Source organism: Pseudophryne corroboree, chromosome 2 (genome assembly GCF_028390025.1).
Source record: "Pseudophryne corroboree isolate aPseCor3 chromosome 2, aPseCor3.hap2, whole genome shotgun sequence".
In the NCBI taxonomy this organism is placed as follows: domain Eukaryota; kingdom Metazoa; phylum Chordata; class Amphibia; order Anura; family Myobatrachidae; genus Pseudophryne; species Pseudophryne corroboree.
In genome coordinates, this window is record NC_086445.1 from 834,129,969 (window position 1) to 834,148,797 (window position 18,829).

General features: G+C 46.4%; 1 protein-coding gene across 2 annotated transcripts in view; it reads right to left on the bottom strand.

Annotated features, from left to right (window-relative positions):
• The window catches only part of MAP3K15 (mitogen-activated protein kinase kinase kinase 15), a 471,487-nt gene extending 455,853 nt beyond the window's left edge, over nt 1-15,634 (bottom strand). For both annotated transcript variants that reach the window (XM_063955733.1, XM_063955732.1), the window contains exon 1: nt 14,360-15,634. In XM_063955733.1, the coding sequence (XP_063811803.1) occupies nt 14,360-14,759 (400 nt within the window). In that variant the 5' untranslated portion in view covers nt 14,760-15,634. The remainder of the gene's footprint in view (nt 1-14,359) is intronic.
• Nucleotides 15,635-18,829: the final 3,195 nt, after the last annotated feature.

Consider the following 18,829-nt stretch of genomic DNA (forward strand, 5'->3'; position numbering starts at 1 on the left):
ACCTTTTTAACTTTGTGTTGAGACGGGACGCCATCATGTCTATCTGGGGCAGTTCCCACCGACCTGCGATCTGCGCAGAGACTTCCTAATGAAGTCCCCACTCTCCCGGATGCAGGTCGTGTCTGCTGAGGAAGTCTGCTTCCCAGTTGTCCACTCCCGGAATGAACACTGCTGACAGTGCGCTTACATGATTTTCCGCCCAGCGAAGAATCCTGGTGGCTTCCGCCATTGCCACCCTGCTCCTTGTGCCGCCTTGGCGGTTTACATAAGCTACTGCGGTGACATTATCCGACTGAATCAGAACTGGTTTGTCGCGAAGTAATGCCTCCGCTTGACGTAGGGCGTTGTATATGTCCCTCAACTCCAGGATGTTGATGTGGAGACAAGTCTTTAGACTCGACCAAAGACCTTGGAAATTTCTTCCCGGTGTGACTGCTCCCCAACCTCGGAGACTTGCGTCTGTGGTCACCAGGATCCAGTCCTGAATGCCGAACCTGCGACCCTCTAGGAGGTGAGCACTCTGCCGCCACCACAGGAGAGACACCCTTGCTCTGGGGGACAGGGTGATCCTCTGATGCATTTGTAGATGTGACCCGGACCACTTGTCCAGTAGGTCCCATTGGAAGGTCCTCGCATGGAACCTGCCGAAGGGAATGGCTTTGTACGATGCCACCATTTTCCCCAGGACTTGAGTGCAGTGATGCACTGACACCTGTTTTGGCTTCAATAGGTTCCTGACCAGAGTCATGAGTTCCTGAGCTTTTTCCATTGGAAGAAAAACCTTCTTCTGGTCCGTGTACAGAATCAAGCCCAAGAAGGTCAGACGCGTCGTAGGAACCAACTGTGACTTCGGAATATTGAAAATCCAGCCGTGTTGCTGTAACACCTTCAAAGACAGAGACACGCTGTCCAGTAACTTCTCCCGTGATCTCGCTTTTATGAGGAGATCGTCCAAGTATGGGATAATTGTGACCCCTCGCTTGCGCAGGAGCACCATCATTTCCGCCATTACCTTGGTGAAAATCCTCGGGCCGTTGAAAGCCCAAACGGCAACGTCTGAAATTGGTAATGACAATCTTGTACAGCAAATCTCAGGAACGCCTGATGAGGAGGAAATATTGGAACATGAAGGTATGCATCCTTTATGTCCAGGGAAACCATAAAATCCCCCCCTTCCAGGCTGGCGATGACCGCCCTGAGCGATTCCATCTTGAATTTTAACCTTTTCAAGTATAGGTTCAGGGATTTTAAATTCAAAATGGGTTCAGGGATTTTAAATTCAAAATGGTTTCGGAACCACAAACAGGGTTGAGTAATAACCCTTTCCTTGCTGCAGTAGAGGAACCTTGACCACTACCTGTTGAAGATACAATTTTTGTATTGCATTCAACACAAACTCCTTCTCTGAGGGAGCCGCAGGTAGAGCCGATTTGTAAAACCGGCGAGGAGGCACCTCCTCGAATTCCAGCTTGTATCCCTGAGAAACAATTTCTATTGCCCAGGGATCCACCTGTGAATGAACCCAGATGTGGCTGAAAAGTCGAAGACGTGCCCCCACTTGAGCGGACTCCCCCAGGGAAGCCCCAGCGTCATGCGGTGGATTTTGCAGAGGCAGGGGAGGACTTCTGTTCCTAGGAACTAGCTGTGTGCAGCTTTTTTCCTCTGCCCTTACCTCTGGCAAGAAAGGACGATCCTCGTACTCTTTTGCTTTTATTCGAACGAAAGGACTGCATTTGATAATGAGGCACTTTCTTAGGCTGTGAGGGAACATAAGGCAAAAAATTCGATTTACCTGCCGTAGCTGTGGAGACGAGGTCCGAGAGGCCTTCTCCAAATAACTCCTCACCTTTGTAAGGCAAAGACTCCATATGCCTCTTTGAGTCGGCATCACCCGTCCACTGTCGGGTCCATAAGACTCGCCTAGCAGAAACAGACATAGCGTTTATTCTGGAACTTAGCAAACAAATGTCTCTTTGAGCATCCCTCATATATAACGCAGCATCTCTTTTATATGCCCTAGGGTCATTAAAATGGTATCCTTATCTAGGGTCTCAATTTCCGTAGATAAGGAGTCTGTCCATGCTGCGACAGCACTACAAACCCAGGCCGACGCCATTGCCGGTCTAAGAATTGTACCTGAATGTGTGTAAATGGACTTCATGGTAACCTCCTGTCTGCGATCAGCAGCATCCTTGAGGGTAGCCGTATCTTGGGATGGCAGCGCTATCTTCTTTGATAAACGTGTTAAAGCCTTGTCCACCTTAGGAGAAGACTCCCATCGTATCCTATCCGTTTGCAGGAAAGGATACGCCATAAGAATCCTTTTGGGAATCTGCAGCCTCTTGTCTGGAGAGTCCCAAGCCTTTTCGCACAGCTCGCTCAGCTCATATGAGGATGGAAAAGTGACCTCAGACTTTTTCTCTTTATACATGTGTACCCTCTTGTCAGGGACAAGGGGTTCCTCTGTGATATGCAAAACATCTATTATTGCAATAATCATATATCGAATGCCCTTAGCCTCTTTTGGCTGTAATTTTGCCTCCTCATAGTCGACACTGGAGTCTGAATCCGTGTTGGTATCTGTGTCCATTATTTGGGACAATGTGCGCTTCTGAGACCCGGAAGGTCCCGGTGACAAAGGGACAGGCATGGTCTGACTACCTGACTGTTCCCTAGCCTCAGCCTTGTCTAATCTCTTGTGTAATAAATTTACACTAGCACTCAAGACATTCCACATCTCCATCCAGTCCGGTGTCGGCGCAGCCGACGGAGATCTGACATTCATACACTCCCCCTCCTCCTTAGGTGAGTCTTCCACTTCATACATGTCGACACACGCGTACCGACACACCCCACACACACAGGGAAGCTCTTATCTGAAGACAGTTCCCCACCAGGGCCTTTGGAGAGACAGAGAGAGAGTATGCCAGCACACACCCCAGCCCTATATAACCCAGGCAAAACACAAAATGTTTCCCCAGTAGCGCTGAAATAACACGGTTTTCGCCAATTATGTGCCCCCCCCCCTCTTGAAAAACCCACTGTCACCTCAGTAAGCAGGGGAGAGTCTGGGGAGCTTCCTCTCAGCGCTGTGCTGTGGAGAAATCTGGCGCTGGTGAGTGCTGAGAGAGAAGCCCCGCCTCCTCGGCGGCGGGCTTCTGTCCCGCTCAAATTATTCAAAAACATGGCGGGGGCTCTTTATATACATGTACAGTGCCCAGCTGTACATGTATATATGTGTTTATGCCATAATAGAGGTTTATATTGCTGCCCAGGGCGCCCCCCCTGCGCCCTGCACCCTAACAGTGACCGGAGTGTGTGAGGTGTATGGGAGCAATGGCGCACAGCTGCAGTGCTGTGCGTTACCTCAGTGAAGATCACAAAGTCTTCTGCCGCCTTTGAAGCCTTCTTACTTCTCATACTCATCCGGCTTCTATCTTCTGGCTCTGCGAGGAGGACAGCGGCGCGGCTCTGGGACGAACTCCAGGGTGAGACCTGTGTTCCGACTCCCTCTGGAGCTAATGGTGTCCAGTAGCCTAAGAAACAGGACCTTGAAACTCAGAGAAGTAGGGCTGTTTCTCTCTCCTCAGTCCCACGATGCAGGGAGTCTGTTGCCAGCAGTGCTCCCTGAAAATAAAAAACCTAATTAAAATACTTTCTTAGCAGGAAACTCAGGAGAGCTCCCTGCAGTGCACCCATCTCCTCTGGGCACAGTATCAAACTGAGGTCTGGAGGAGGGGCATAGAGGGAGGAGCCAGTGCACACCCAGAGTCAAAGTCTTTCTTAAAGTGCCCATGTCTCCTGCGGAGCCCGTCTATCCTCATGGTCCTTACGGAGTCCCAGCATCCTCTAGGACGTTAGAGAAACAAGGCTAACCACGTACAGCTTTTGCTTCTGGTGCTTACACAATTTTCCAAATTACATAATGACTGACCTCATGTCCGCACACAGCACACCAAGGTAACTATATGAATGGGCATTGTGGTATTTATTATTTCTGAATTTGTATGAACCTTACACAAAATTCACCTGTGAAGAACTCGCTAAAACAAAACCCTCAGTGTGACTGTTGCCATATAATTCAATCAGCCACGGATGGCCCCTGATAATTAAGTATCTAACTCTCCATGAGCCCTGGAGCAATACAACTTTGCTATAGTGCGGAGACAGCTGATCAGAAAATCAGCTGCTCCTGTGAAACTCAGCACTGCCGAGTCTGACTTGGCAGTGCTACTGCGCTTGCATGAACTTGGGTTCACACAGGCGCAACTTCCGGCAGAAAGGTGTCGAGCTGTGGTGGAGGGAGCCAAAAGGATCCCTTTTCGCAACCGGGAGAAGATTTCCGCAGTCGAGCTCCGACAAAATGTTGTATTTTCGGAGCTTGATGAATTTAGGTCCCTGAACTAGAGTATGGAGACAGCAGGCCAAATCAGGAGTGAAAGGTAAGCAGGAGATATATGTGACCTTGATAATGAATGGCCCTGACACTTGATTTATACAAAAGTAGGTGAAAATTTAATTTTTCACCATAAATTAAATGATAATGAATGGAGCCCATGGTGAGTAGGGAATTCCAGTGTTACCATCCTTACCTTATATGACACTGAACTTTGCTGATGGTGGGACTGTCTTTCTTCCATCCAGAACTGTTTGTCCACTATTGGTCATTGGTACAAAAAGTTTATTGCAAATATCTTTGTACTAACCTTAAATATATTTATAAATATCAATTATGTCACCACTATTAATAAACAAACCTACTATTCTAACAACCCCTTACAGTTTAACCTTTACATCCTATGTCATACTTTACTGATGAAGTTTCACCACTAGAAAGGATGGAAAATTCTAGACTGATATAAAAGACACACGGGACAATACAATAGTGGAGGACAACTCTGTACATGAACGAGATGCCCAAACAAGTGTAATATTCACCGACTTGCTGTAAGTACTGTACTTATTTTATATCTCCATCCACAACAAATCCTAGGATGGGCTGCCACAGATCAGCATGATTACAGGGAAGGGGCTTTTACGTAAATACTAAATTACCTAGAAAAGAGTGGCATGTCCTTAGGTGGACAACACCTATAACACTGCTTGAGTATTAAATATGTATAATTCAGAAAATGCCAACATTTACAGCAGTTTATGTCCTCCATTTTGCATCTTCAATGGTTCAGATTTACCTATTTACAGTATATGTTTGAATTGCCCTTTCAGTAGCTTTTTAGTATTAGCCATTTTAATATGTAGAGAATATTATGGGAAATGCAGCTGTTAATACGTCAATGAAAATGAAAAGAGCTTCAGAGACACTTTGACTAATGTTAATTTTGTGGGAAGGATACAAGTAATCCCTTTCCAAAGAATGTAAATTCAGCCCTTTAACCATTTGCCTGGCATGGTTGCATCGTTTGCGACCACACCAGGCTCTGCGTTATCTAATCTGGTTGCCAACAATGCGACCAGTCAGAAAAGCAGAGTTGGTGGCTGCCGGCAGATAATCTTCCAGCAGCCGCCAATCACAGAATGACCTCCTGGACCCTGTGCATCCCTGCACCCTCTACCAATGTCTGCCGTGCTGCCAATCATGAGCAGCCTCTGGCAAATCAAAGTTGCGATGGTTCCGATATTCCAATGGTGATGTTTACAATGTTCAATGTTTGAAGGGGGGGAGGACGACGATATTTTATATGTTAAAAAATATATCTACTGTACTGTGTGTGTGTATGTATGTATGTATGTATATAGATAGATAGATAGATAGAAATCATTTAAAATATATATTCTTCACCTAATTCAATCAGAAAAAGTAAAAACAAATTACAATTTCTGAGTGGTTTTTGGAAAAGTGGTTAAAACCATAAATCTTTGCACATCCAGCGAGGCTTAAGATGTGCCAGTGGATACAGACTTTATTTTATCTCAACAGGTTGAAGAATATTTAGTGCTCCCACCGGGATGAAGTCAATAAATTGGCTGTCGGGATCCCGGCATTCAGGAGACTGACATCGAAATCCTGAGAAACGCTCTGTATTCCCACTCAGTTGGTGGGACAACGCCACTAACTGAGTGGAAATAGAACCTGTGGCGAGCAAAGTGAGCCACCGGGCCCGATGCGTGGCGAGCACATATGTATCCCCTCCCACCACCTAATTTTCCCTTTAGATGTATGGAAAGTAGAATTCTCATAGTATGAGCTGTAAAATATTTATATCATAAACCTGTTTATAGCAGTGTATTTATCAATTGTTAATCCCGCTATTACACCTAGTGGCGAGAATGGTCCTGTAAGAGTAATGCTGGGTACACGCTTGCCAATGCCGGTTCCGACGGCGGGGGGAGCCACGTGACATGCTGCATTCTGCAACATGTAATCGCTAGTGACATCCCCCCGCTGCAGGTCCGACCGCGTATGTTGCTAGAGACCCTATGTTGCTAGAGACCCGCGGCGGTGCGCATATAATGGGTACACACTAGATTATGTACCTGATATGTCACTCCAATCTGCGAGATCAGGCGACAAATCTTCTAGTATGTACCCAGTTCAAGATTTAAGGTGCATACAGACTGAGCGCTTTCCCCCCCCCTGCCCAGCGCTGTCAGCAGGGGTGAACGGCTTTCCATAACAGGACGCTATGGAAAGCCGCTCACCCCGCCGTTCATCCACTGGTAATACCAGCAGATGAACGCCGGCCGCCGGCAATGGAGCAGGAGCGCACATCAGCGCTCATCGCCGGGGCATACACACTGGGCGGCTTTGAGCTGAAAGCAGCTTAACACACCAAAAGCAGGGCCGTCTTAACAGCAGTGCAGGCCCCTGGGCACAGCAATGCACTGGGCCCCCTACCCATCCTCCAGCAGTAGGGGTGGGGGGGTGCTATCAGCGGCAGCTTTGATGTCCCGCGGACGGTAGGGGGTGTTCTATCTTCCGCTCAGCATGTAGGACCTGGAGCAGTAATTTATGCTAATTACTCCTTTACTGCACATATGGGACTAAACTGCAGAAAGGGGCATTGGGCTGAATGAAGAAGCCCTGGAACATGACTTCCAAGGTGCTAGGGGGTGTTTAATACGTAGGGGAGGTGTGGATAGTGGAGTGGGCTTAATATTTATCATTTTCCCGTGGGAGGGCAGCTTGCTTGACTGCAGATATCTCAAGTTTCTGTAAATATATTTCTTAGTTTTAATGCAATAAAAATCTAGAGAGTCCCACCTTTCAGAAGTTTCTGGGTACTTGGGGATCAGAGTTCAGGAGCCAGAGCAATCCACCAACGAAAATCTAAAACTGCATATTAGGCGTGTGGAGCTGGAGCAGGGACCAGCTGCTTGAATGCTGATATCTCTGGTTCTGGGCATAGTAGAGACAAGCTGCCAATGTCCACCAAAAGGGGAGAGTCACAGCTTTTGGAGTGTATACTCAGAAAAACTCTACGTCAGACAGAACCTGAGATATCTGGCTGGGAAGAGCCATTAACAGGCTTGGATGGGGACCACTGCTTTCAAGTTGGATATCTCCGGTTCCCCAGGGCCGATTTTAAAAAATCTGGTACAGCTGGAAAGAGTGGACCCTCAGCTATCATCCTAGGGCCCTTATATTCATGGGGCCCTTGGGCAAGAGCCCATTGAGCCCATACGAAAAGACGGCCCTGACCAAAAGTGATCTGCTTTCAGCTCAAAATCGCTCAGTGTGTATGGGCTTTTAGAGGTAGGTAGCTCTCACTACTATTTTTATTATTTAATGCTCTGTTATCTAGTATGTTTACTATTGCTTGTGGGAAGAGCAAAGCTCTTTTCTAAATAGTTCCCTGATGTCCTCAGAAAATATAAATTTATTTATGTGACACTAATCTTTATCAGAAAATGTCCCAAAGTTTCTTGAATATAAAGTAAAAATATATTCTATTACAAGAAGTGACATAAAGTCTAAGAACAAGAGGTCATACTGTGACGGTGAAGGTCAGCAGGCTCGGGGGACATAAAGGCAAGTGTTTGGTCTTTTACTACCACAATTATGGGACACTATTGACTGAGCTCTGTATCGGTCACATGACTGCAAATGCTGGTTATGCTCTCTCGAGGGCTCGCTCTGAGGAACAACTGAATTGGTGTTTGAAAGTTTCAATGGTACGGTCACTGTGGACAGTCAGACCAGACTACTAGGCTACTGTCGGGTGGCATGTAAAAAGAGCCTGGAGGAGCATCCGTGAAATTGATTCTAGGGAGACCACTGTTCTTACACCAGTTACACAGAAGCCTCACATCATTACACTCTGTGGTACTCTGGACTCTAAGCCTTCAAATCTGTCACTTCCCTTACCTATCACTGCCCGTCATTTGCTGTCCTGTCCCTCTACATACACCACTTATCCTCAGACATACTTAGTATTCACACCAGGCTGTTTAAGTAGGGTGCCGCACCCTGCCGATTGAAAAAAGGCAAAATGTGCCCTGCCCTTTTAGTGGCGCCCTGCTAAAACAGCTTGCCTGGTGCCTCCCCATCCGCAGGCCACAGTGTCCCGTGAGTGAGATGCGCACGGCATCTATCCACAGTGAGGGGAGAGCACGGGAGCAGCCCAGCATGTCTGTAAGCTCACCCCCAAAAGTTATGATGAAGGGTCCGCGCCCCCCCCCCCCCCCCATGGTTGGCCACACCCCCTTTTTGGGCACATGCAGAACGGCCGTGCCTGAACTCCGTCACCCTGCCCACATCCTAGTGGGAACACTAATACTTTTAATAAAACGCCACCCACATGGCATTCAGACCTCCCACAAAATGCCCTATATGTCCACTAGTCTTACTTGCACTCTCCTTTCATATTACCCCACATACTACTGAGTCTTACCCGTATGCTGCTGATACTCCCCACATGCTGTCATCTACCCCTCACTGTTATTTAACTAATTAACAATAATTAACAACTAATGATCATTAACATGATGCTGAGCTGCACCCGCGGCACAGCTTGGTCTTATTCAATAGCAGTTATGGTGGGGAATATATCTGAAAGTAGCTGTTAGCTGCATGTGAAAGCTGTCAATGCCGATTGTTGCTCATCAATGATCAATCATCAATCAATCATCAATCAATCAATCAGTGATGCCCAATAAATCTGTGATCACCGCTATTTACTTATGGGTGCAGTCCCCTGATAGCTACTGTACACTACCAGGCCTTTTTTTATATTCTGTCCAAACAGACGGATCTTATTTGTTTAGCAGTTGTTGTTGTTGCCACATTGTACAGTGATCCTGCAGCAGAGACCAGCCCATGGTGGCCAGTTTAATATTACAGGAGGAATTTGATATGCCGGCTGTCGGGATCCCGGCGCTCAGAATATCAGCGCCGGGATCCCGACAGCCGGCATACCAACAAGTATTCTCCCTCTTGTGGGGTCCAAGACACCCCTGGAGGGAGAATAAATAACATGGCGCGTGTAGCGTGCCACCGTGCCCGCAACGTGGCGAGCGCAGCGGTCGGGATCCCGACACCGGTATGCTGGGTGCCGGGATTCCAACAGCCGGCATAAAGTAGCACACCCTAATATTACAGGTTGAGTCTTGTATATCGTAAATGCATGGGACCAGTAGTTTGGATTGCAGATTTTTCTGTGTTTTGGCATATCATAATGAGACATCTTGGGGGACGGAACCCAAATCTAAACACAAAATATATTTTTATTTCACATACAGCTTATACACATTGGGGGAATTCAACTGATCCCTGTAAATTTTATCGCCCCAAAAAATGACCTTTTTCACTATTTTTATCCCAATATTTTTTTCTGGCAAGTCAATTAAAGTCCATTTTTTTGCGCTAAAATTTACCTGCTATTGTGCAAAATCAAACAGGATACAGGATAAGTTCCCGGATCCATGTATTATCACAATCACAGCCGCAAAAAACACTGCACTTACTAGGGATCTTCTTTCTACTGCCTCTGGCAGGTGAAACAAAATCCATGAAAGTGACGGCTATCAGGGATAACTGAATTACCCCCCCAGGGATCACTTAGCGCAGCTAATTTAATTCCCCCTATATCCTGAAGATAATTTCATGTAATATTTGTAATAATTTTGTGCATGAAACAAAATTTGTGTACACTGGACCAACAGAAAGTAAAAATGTCACTATATCAGGGGATGCGGTTACAATAAAGCTAGCCAGGATCCCGGACGTCACAATGCCAACGCCGGAATCCTGACTAGTGGGGAACTACCACCATGGGAATCCCGGCGCTACAGGCATTTCTCCCTCTATGGGTGCTACGACACCCAAAGAGGGAGAATATAACGTGTCCGCAGCATGTCGAGCGCAGCGAGCCCGCAAGGGGCTTTTTAGCGCTCGCCCTGCTGTCGGCATACCGGTGGCCGGGATGCCGCTGTCGTTATGCTGACGGCCGGGATCCTGGCCACCAGTTTTTCATACTGATCCCCTTTATCAGTCACATTCTAAAAATGTTCAATTTCAGGAATATTTTGGATATCGGATTTTCAGATATAGGAGACGCAACCTATATTACTCTTAAACATTTTTTTTTTGTAATGGCTGGTAACAAAGGACATTAACATGTTGCAAACTAGCTAACAGAATAACTAAAGGTGGGTACACACTAGTAGATGTATCTGCAGATCAACTGATCTGCAGATATATCTATGGACGGATCGGGCAGTGTGTTGAGCATACACACTGCCCTATCCGTCGGGGACTGACGTCATGAACTGGGCGAGCGTGTACACACGCCCGCCCAGTTCAGCTGTCAATCACCGCCGGCCGCCGCAGCATGTGTACGGGCGGTCGGCCGACCGCCGTACACACACAGCGAAGCGCCAATATATCTGTAGATATATTGGCCGTCGGCTGTACTGCGGGGCCGACGCGATACTTCTCTGAACGACGGAGTTCACAGACGTATCGGCCATGCACACTGGCCAACGGGCCCGCGATATATCGGCCGTTCAAGAGAACGGCCGATATATCGGCCAGTGTGTACGAGCCTTAAAAGTATTTTACTATAACATGGTATCCTTATTTATTTATTTATTTCACATGATTCACTTGGACTACATGTATGGCAAGATGCACTAAACTACAAAGTGAGCGATTGTCTGGTTCACCATGCAGAAATACAAATTTCTTAAATAGTCAAAAGTGTCAAAATGTCATAGGTAAGAACATAATTCTGGTAAGGAGATATCTGCATTCCTACTGACATACACAAACAGTCATCTTAAGAACTACAGAAAATCAATAGCCATTGGTTTTAGCAAGAAATCCTGTGAAACATATCTATTTGCATTGAAACACTAATATGTCCTAATCTGGTGGTTAATGACAGCACATACTGTAATAACAGCGGTTTGGATAGACCAGAGGTTCTCAAACTCGGTCCTCGGGGGTACACACGGTGCATGTTTTGCAGGTAACCCAGCAGGTGCACAGGTGTATTAATTACTCACTGACACATTTTAAAAGGTCCACAGGTGGAGCTAATTATTTCACTTGCGATTCTGTGAGGAGACCTGCAAAAGATGCACTGTGTGTGCCCCCGAGGACCGAGTTTGAGAACCTCTGGGATAGACAATTTGGTCATTTTAAACTCACTAGTCCAAAGCAAATCCAATTAACGTAAGATTTTGCTGGAACTAGTATTGATAGGGGCTGGCCAAGGGCATAGCTACCAGATGTTCAGGGAGCGCAGCTGCTCTGGGGCTCAGAGCTGAGATCGGCTCACCATCCCACGTCACACCTACATGTATTATATACATTTTTCACCATTAGGTGTTACATTGGGGCCTTTACAAACTTTTGTCTTGGGGCCTACAATACTGTATATCTAGTTTTGCCCCTGGACCTGCTCACTATAAGTACGTACACCACCTCAATCCTTCAAAAATGGAACTAATAATCCTACTAATCAATAGAAACAGCTTACTGATCATTTCTATAGCAATAATCCCTAGCCCTATTCACTGTCTACATCTTACCCCACATACAGTGCATCCGGAAAGTATTCACAGCGCTTCACTTTTTGCACATTTTGTTGTTACAGCCTTATTCGAAATTGGAATAAAAAAAAAATTCCCTCAAAATTCTACACACAATACCCTATAATGACAATATGAAAAAACTAGTTTTGAGATTTTTGCAAATTTATTACAAATAAAAAAACTAAGAAATCACATGTGCATAAGTATTCACAACTTTTGCCATGAAGCTCAAAATTGAGCTCAGGTGCAATCCTGTTTCCACTGATCATCCTTGAGATGTTCCTACAGCTTATTTGGAGTCCACTTGTGGTAAATTCAGTTGATTGGACATAATTTGGAAAGGTACACACCTGTCTATATAAGGTCCCACACTTGACAGTGCATGTCTGAGCACAAACCAAGCAGGAATTGTCTGTAGACCTTCGAGACAAGATTGTCTCGAGGCACAAATCTGGGGAAGGGTACAGAAAAATATCTGCTGCTTTGAAGGTCCCAATTAGCACATTAGCCTCCATCATCTGTAAATGGAATAATTTCGGAACCACCAGGACTCTTCCTAGAGCTGACCGGCCATCTAAACTGAGCAATCGGGGTAGAAGGGCCCTAGTCAGGGAGGTGACCAAGAACCTGATGGTCACTCTGTCAGAGCTACAGCATTTCTTTGTGGAGAGAGGAGAACCTTCCAGAAGGACAACCATATCTGCAGCAATCCACCAATTAGGCCTGTATGGTAGAGTGGCCAGACGGAAGCCACTCCTTAGCAAAATAGCACATGGCAGCCCGCCTGGAATTTGCCAAAATGCACCTGAAGGACTCTCAGACCATGAGAAACAAAATTCTCTGGTCTGATGACACAAAGATTGAACTCTTTGGTGTGAATGCCAGGTGTCATGTTTGGAGGAAACCAGGCACTGCTTCTCACCAGGCCAATACCATCCCAACAGTGAAGCATGGTGGTGGCAGCATCATGCTGTGGTGATGTTTTTAAGCAGCAGGAACTGGGAGACTAATCAGATTAGAGGGAAAGATGAATGCAGCAATGTACAGAGACATCCTGGATGAAAATCTGCTCCAGAGCGCTCTTGACCTCAGACTGGGGCCACCGGCGCTGTTGACATAAATCACCGGGAAAATGGTGCAGTAGTTCACGCATGCGCAGTAATTATGTCCCGGGAATAGGGCACCATTTTCCTGGAGACTTGCACATGCGCAGTAGACTCTGGCACAAATCCAGAGTCTACAGCACTACGGCCACTGACAGAGAGGAGGGGACCCGCAAAGAGCCTGCATACAGGCCCCCATCAATCTTAATCCACCCCTGCTCAGATCCAATCATTATACAAATCATGTTACACACATCTGAGTAACATCTCCAGAATAAACACGTATCTCACACAAGGCACTGTAGAAACATTTGTTCATGGGTTTAGAATCTGGTCTTCCAATAACCAGACTTTCACCATAACAATCTATTCTGCATACATCAGGCAGACTTATTTATCTGAAGAATGTTCCTGTTCTGCTTCTGTTAAATTGCCTCAAAATATGTCGAACTCCAGGTTGTACCAACTAAAATGGAATTTTTGGCTTTGTACAACAATGCTTTTCCCGAGCCATCCTAAACGTCAAATTCAAGATCCATCAACCATAAATTATTCTATCAGATTTCCATTCCATCTACAAAACTTACATTTACTCTTTCTTTATACTCAAATAAATTACTGACCACCAAACCCCCATTGCTGTGTGACAGAAATCATACAGTGCTGCAAAGCACTTTTTCCTGTTGAATCTGGCTGGACCAAAATACTATGGGGTATATATGTAATAGGGTCCGAGTTTGCCAGAGGTGCGGGATGTCGGATGAGAATGGCTGTATTTTTAAAGCACCAATCATTTAAAAGGCAAAGAAACGGTTTGTTTTGCCTTGTACATGATTGGCGCTTTCAAAATATGGACATTTCTCGTCCGACATCCCGCACCTCTGGCAAACTTGGACCATATTACATATACCTCTATATGTGGCATTCACCTTCACTTATCAGACTTCTTTAGATTGTAAGCTTGCGAGCAGAGCCCTCTTACCAGGGTCTGTTTGTTAATACCCAATGCTGCTTCATATGTTCCTCACTGTAAAGTGCTGCATGGTACTGATGAGGGGTCTATTTACGAAGTCTTGGATGGAGATAAATCTGACGTAGATAAAGTACCAGCCAATCGGCTCCTGTCATTTTTCAAACCCAGCTTGTGACATGGCAGGTAGACAGTGATTGGCTGGAACTTGGATTTATCTCCATCCAAGGCTTAAATAGACCCCTGAGTTTCAAATAAATAATTGCATCTGGTTTATAATGTATCTTACCTGCATCATAGAAGGTGTCCAGTACTGCTGTCTCCCCAAAATCCAGCTCCCCGAAATTGACACTGGTGAGTTGTGCCCCCTCTCCATCACAAGCTCGGCGCAGGCAGTGCAGGGCACCTGATTCTGGGCTGCTTCCCATGTTGGATTTCATGCTATCATTCAGCACATACACCACTCGCAAGGATCTCTGTTTGGTTAACCACTGGGTACCCTCACCACCTGATGAGGATTCAGGAACAGGACATGCTGTGGGGGCTAGAGAAGAGGCGCTACACTGAGGTTCACCTGCGGACCCTGCCTGCTCTCTGCTGCAGACCCCCAGCTCACCAGGAGCTGGCACTGAAATAAAAGGCCCATTGCCATCCATGCTGTCTGGCGCTGCTTCTGTCACTCCCCACATAGAAAAGGGCAGAGAGTACTCTACTTTAGCAGTCACTGGGATTCCAGGGCAGACACCTGGGTTAATTCACAGTATTAAAGGAGCAAAGCAGCCTGCAGAGGAGTCACATTATCTGCTGTTGTGTGATTGCTGCAGTAGTGCAAATCCCTGGAGAGAAATAATTCCTCGAATTCAGACAAATATTTCACAGTCACTACACTGTCTGGCCAGGAGTCACATAGGAGGCATGAGGCTTGGCAGATACATCTAATCTATTGAGGAATATTTTACTAGTCAGTGAAAGACTGAACCAACTAGAGCTATATATAATCCATGGAGGATATAGGATAACACAGTGGGCAGAAGGGTGCTCTAGGTAGTAACAGATGAAGGGTGGGAGGATAAATACAGTCAGGCTGTGGGCAAACAGACGTAACTGGCATTCCTCTGATGTGCAGGTACATAGGGCACAGTGCCAGGCTCTGCTGGAAGTGAATGTATAATAGTAGCATTGAAGTCCAGAAATTCTAGCAGAGTCCTGGGAGCGAGTGAGCAGCCAGCCCTGGGGGTTCCTCACTGCAGTGTCCGCTGCCCAGCCAAGCCCCGGGGCAGTACTGGCAGTCCTGTGCACCCCACACACACTGCGTTACCTCTGCATCCCGAGTAGGAGAGTGTTCTCTGCCCCTGGGTCAGCCTGGCCATGCAGCGAGCGGGCTGCGAACTTGTCCTGCGGGAAGTCTATATTAGGGTGGGCAGAAGCAGCAGCATGTCCCCATCCCTCCTCCCCGGGCAACTAGGGCACCTCCTCCGAGTCCTCCCTAGGGTGACAGCGCTCAGCAACCCCTCTAGCCCGGCCCGGTGAGAGTGCAGCACGGACAGCTGCTGGGAGTGGCGGCTGTATGGGGAGAAGGGCTGAGCTTCCAGGGACTTCCTCTAACCACACACACACCCTGCCACTGACACCTACAGGCACGCACATTGCTGTGATACAGACAGGACACTTACCACTAACTACTGTCTCTGTCACACGCAGCAGGACGCATCGTGCGCTGGCCCCTGAGGCATTATATACACAGCATATACATTGCCTTCAACAGGAAAAATCGATATTGTAGAATTATTCTGTGTGTGGAAAGTGACTGAGATAGCACATGTCTGGGAAGTTTCAGTGTTTTTGAAGAAAATGTGATTTTGAATTAATGTGCATTCAACCCCTTACTCGGTTTTCACAGTCTATTTGCTGTTAACATCTGGACGTGTGCAGCTGTGCACTTCGTGGCATCATAAGGATCTCTGCAGCTGTGCACTTCATGGCATCATATGGAAGTGCAGCTGTGCACTTCATGGCATTATATGGAAGTACAGCTGTCCACTTCATGGCATCATATGGAAGTACAGCTGTGCACTTCGTGGCATCATAAGGAAGTGTGCAGCTGTGCACTTCGTGGCATCATAAGGAAGTACAGCTGTCCACTTCACGGCATCATATGGAAGTGGAGCTGTGCACTTCGTGCCATCATATGGAAGTGGAGCTGTGCACTTCATGGCATCATATGGAAGTGCAGCTGTGCACTTCATGGCATTATATGGAAGTACAGCTGTCCACTTCATGGCATCATATGGAAGTACAGCTGTGCACTTCGTGGCATCATAAGGAAGTACAGCTGTCCACTTCACGGCATCATATGGAAGTGGAGCTGTGCACTTCGTGCCATCATATGGAAGTGGAGCTGTGCACTTCATGGCATCATATGGAAGTGCAGCTGTGCACTTCATGGCATTATATGGAAGTACAGCTGTCCACTTCATGGCATCATATGGAAGTACAGCTGTGCACTTCGTGGCATCATAAGGAAGTACAGCTGTCCACTTCACGGCATCATATGGAAGTGGAGCTGTGCACTTCATGCCATCATATGGAAGTGGAGCTGTGCACTTCATGGCATCATATGGAAGTGCAGCTGTGCACTTCATGGCATTATATGGAAGTACAGCTGTCCACTTCATGGCATCATATGGAAGTACAGCTGTGCACTTCGTGGCATCATAAGGAAGTACAGCTGTCCACTTCACGGCATCATATGGAAGTGGAGCTGTGCACTTCGTGCCATCATATGGAAGTGGAGCTGTGCACTTCATGGCATCATATGGAAGTGCAGCTGTGCACTTCATGGCATTATATGGAAGTGCAGCTGTGCACTTCATGGCATCATTTGGAAGTACAGCTATGCACTTCATGGCATCATATGGAAGTTTGCAGCTGAGCTGTGCACTACATGACAATGCAATATTCTGGTATAATGCTCAGGAGTGGACTAGGGCTGTTCTGCCAACTCTACAATTAAAATTACATCCTTTATTCAGACATAACAGCATCCTGAGCCTTCTGCTATTCCCCTCTAATTTACACTGACAGTTATATACTGTATGTAAGCACAGAATTCTTGTAATTATCAGGTACACTGATACAATAATCTTCACAGGACCTATTTCTGATTCCTACAAGCTTAGTGCGACATATACAGCAAGCTTTAATTCTTGTGGACCAATTACTTTTTGTAATATTAACTTTTATCTGAGTTTATCATTTGCTATGAACACTTGAAAATCAGTAAATATTTTGCACTAAAGTGCTTTTTTTTTAAATCCAGAAAATAGGATTTTAATACCTACCGGTAAATCCTTTTCTCTTAGTCAGTACAGGATGCTGGGGACACCATTAGAACTATGGGGGGTATAGACGGGATCTGCAGGAGACATGGGCACTTTTAGACTTTGAAAGGGTGTGAACTGGCTCCTCCCTCTATGTCCCTCCTCCAGACTCCAGTTATAGGAACTGTGCCCAGGGAGACGTACATTTCGAGGAAAGGATTTATTGTTAAACTAAGGTGAGATTCATACCAGCTCACACCTCAACAATGCCGCACAACGTGGCATTCAAAGGAACACAGGCCAACGGCATGAACAATTGCAGCAACAGGCTGACAATAAACCTAACACAACATATGTGTAACCATAACTATTAACTGCAGATACAGTACGCACTGGGACGGGCGCCCAGCATCCTCTACGGACTAAGAGAAAAGGATTTACCGGTAGGTATTAAAATCCTATTTTCTCATACGTCCTAGAGGATGCTGGGGACACCATTAGAACCATGGGGTTATACCAAAGCTCTAGAACGGGCGGGAGAATGCGGACGACTCTGCAGCACCAATTGACCGAACTTAGGGGGTAATTCCAAGTTGATCGCAGCAGAAATATTTTTAGCAGTTGGGCAAAACCATGTGCACTGCAGGGGAGACAGATATAACATTTGCAGAGAGAGTTAGATTTGGGTGTGGTGAGTTCAATCTGCAATCTAAATTGCAGTGTAAAAATAAAGCAGCCAGTATTTACCCTGCACAGAAACAAAATAACCCACTCAAATCTAACTCTCTCTGCAAATGTTATATCTGCCCCCCCTGCAGTGCACATGGTTTTGCCCAACTGCTAAAAAATTTCCTGCTGCGATCAACTTGGAATTACCCCCTTAAGGTCTTCATCGGCCAAGGTGTCAAACTTGTAGAACTTTGCAAAAGTGTTTGACCCCGACCAAGTAGCTTCTCAGCAAAGTTGCAATGCCGAGACCCCCCGGGCAGCCGCCCAGGATGAGCCCACCTTCCTAGTGGAATGGGCCTTCACTGATTCCGGTAATGGTAATCCAGCCGTGGAATGGGCCTACTGAATCGTGTTACAGATCCAGCGCGCAATGGTCTGCTTGGAAGCAGGACACCCAAACTTGTTGGGAGCATACAGGACAAACAGAGCCTATGTTTTCCTAATCTGAGCCGTTCTGGCGACATAAATCTTCAAAGCTCTGACCACATCCAGAGACTTTGCCTCAACGAAGTCGTCAGTAGCCACAGGTACCAAAATAGGTTGGTTTATGTGGAAAGATTAAACCACCTTCGGTAAAAATTGCTGACGTCTCCTCAATTCAGCTCTGTCTTCATGGAAGATCAAATAAGGGCTCTTGTGAGACAAGGCCGCTAACTCAGACACCCGCCTTGCAGATGCCAAGGCCAACAGGATGACCACTTTCCAAGTGA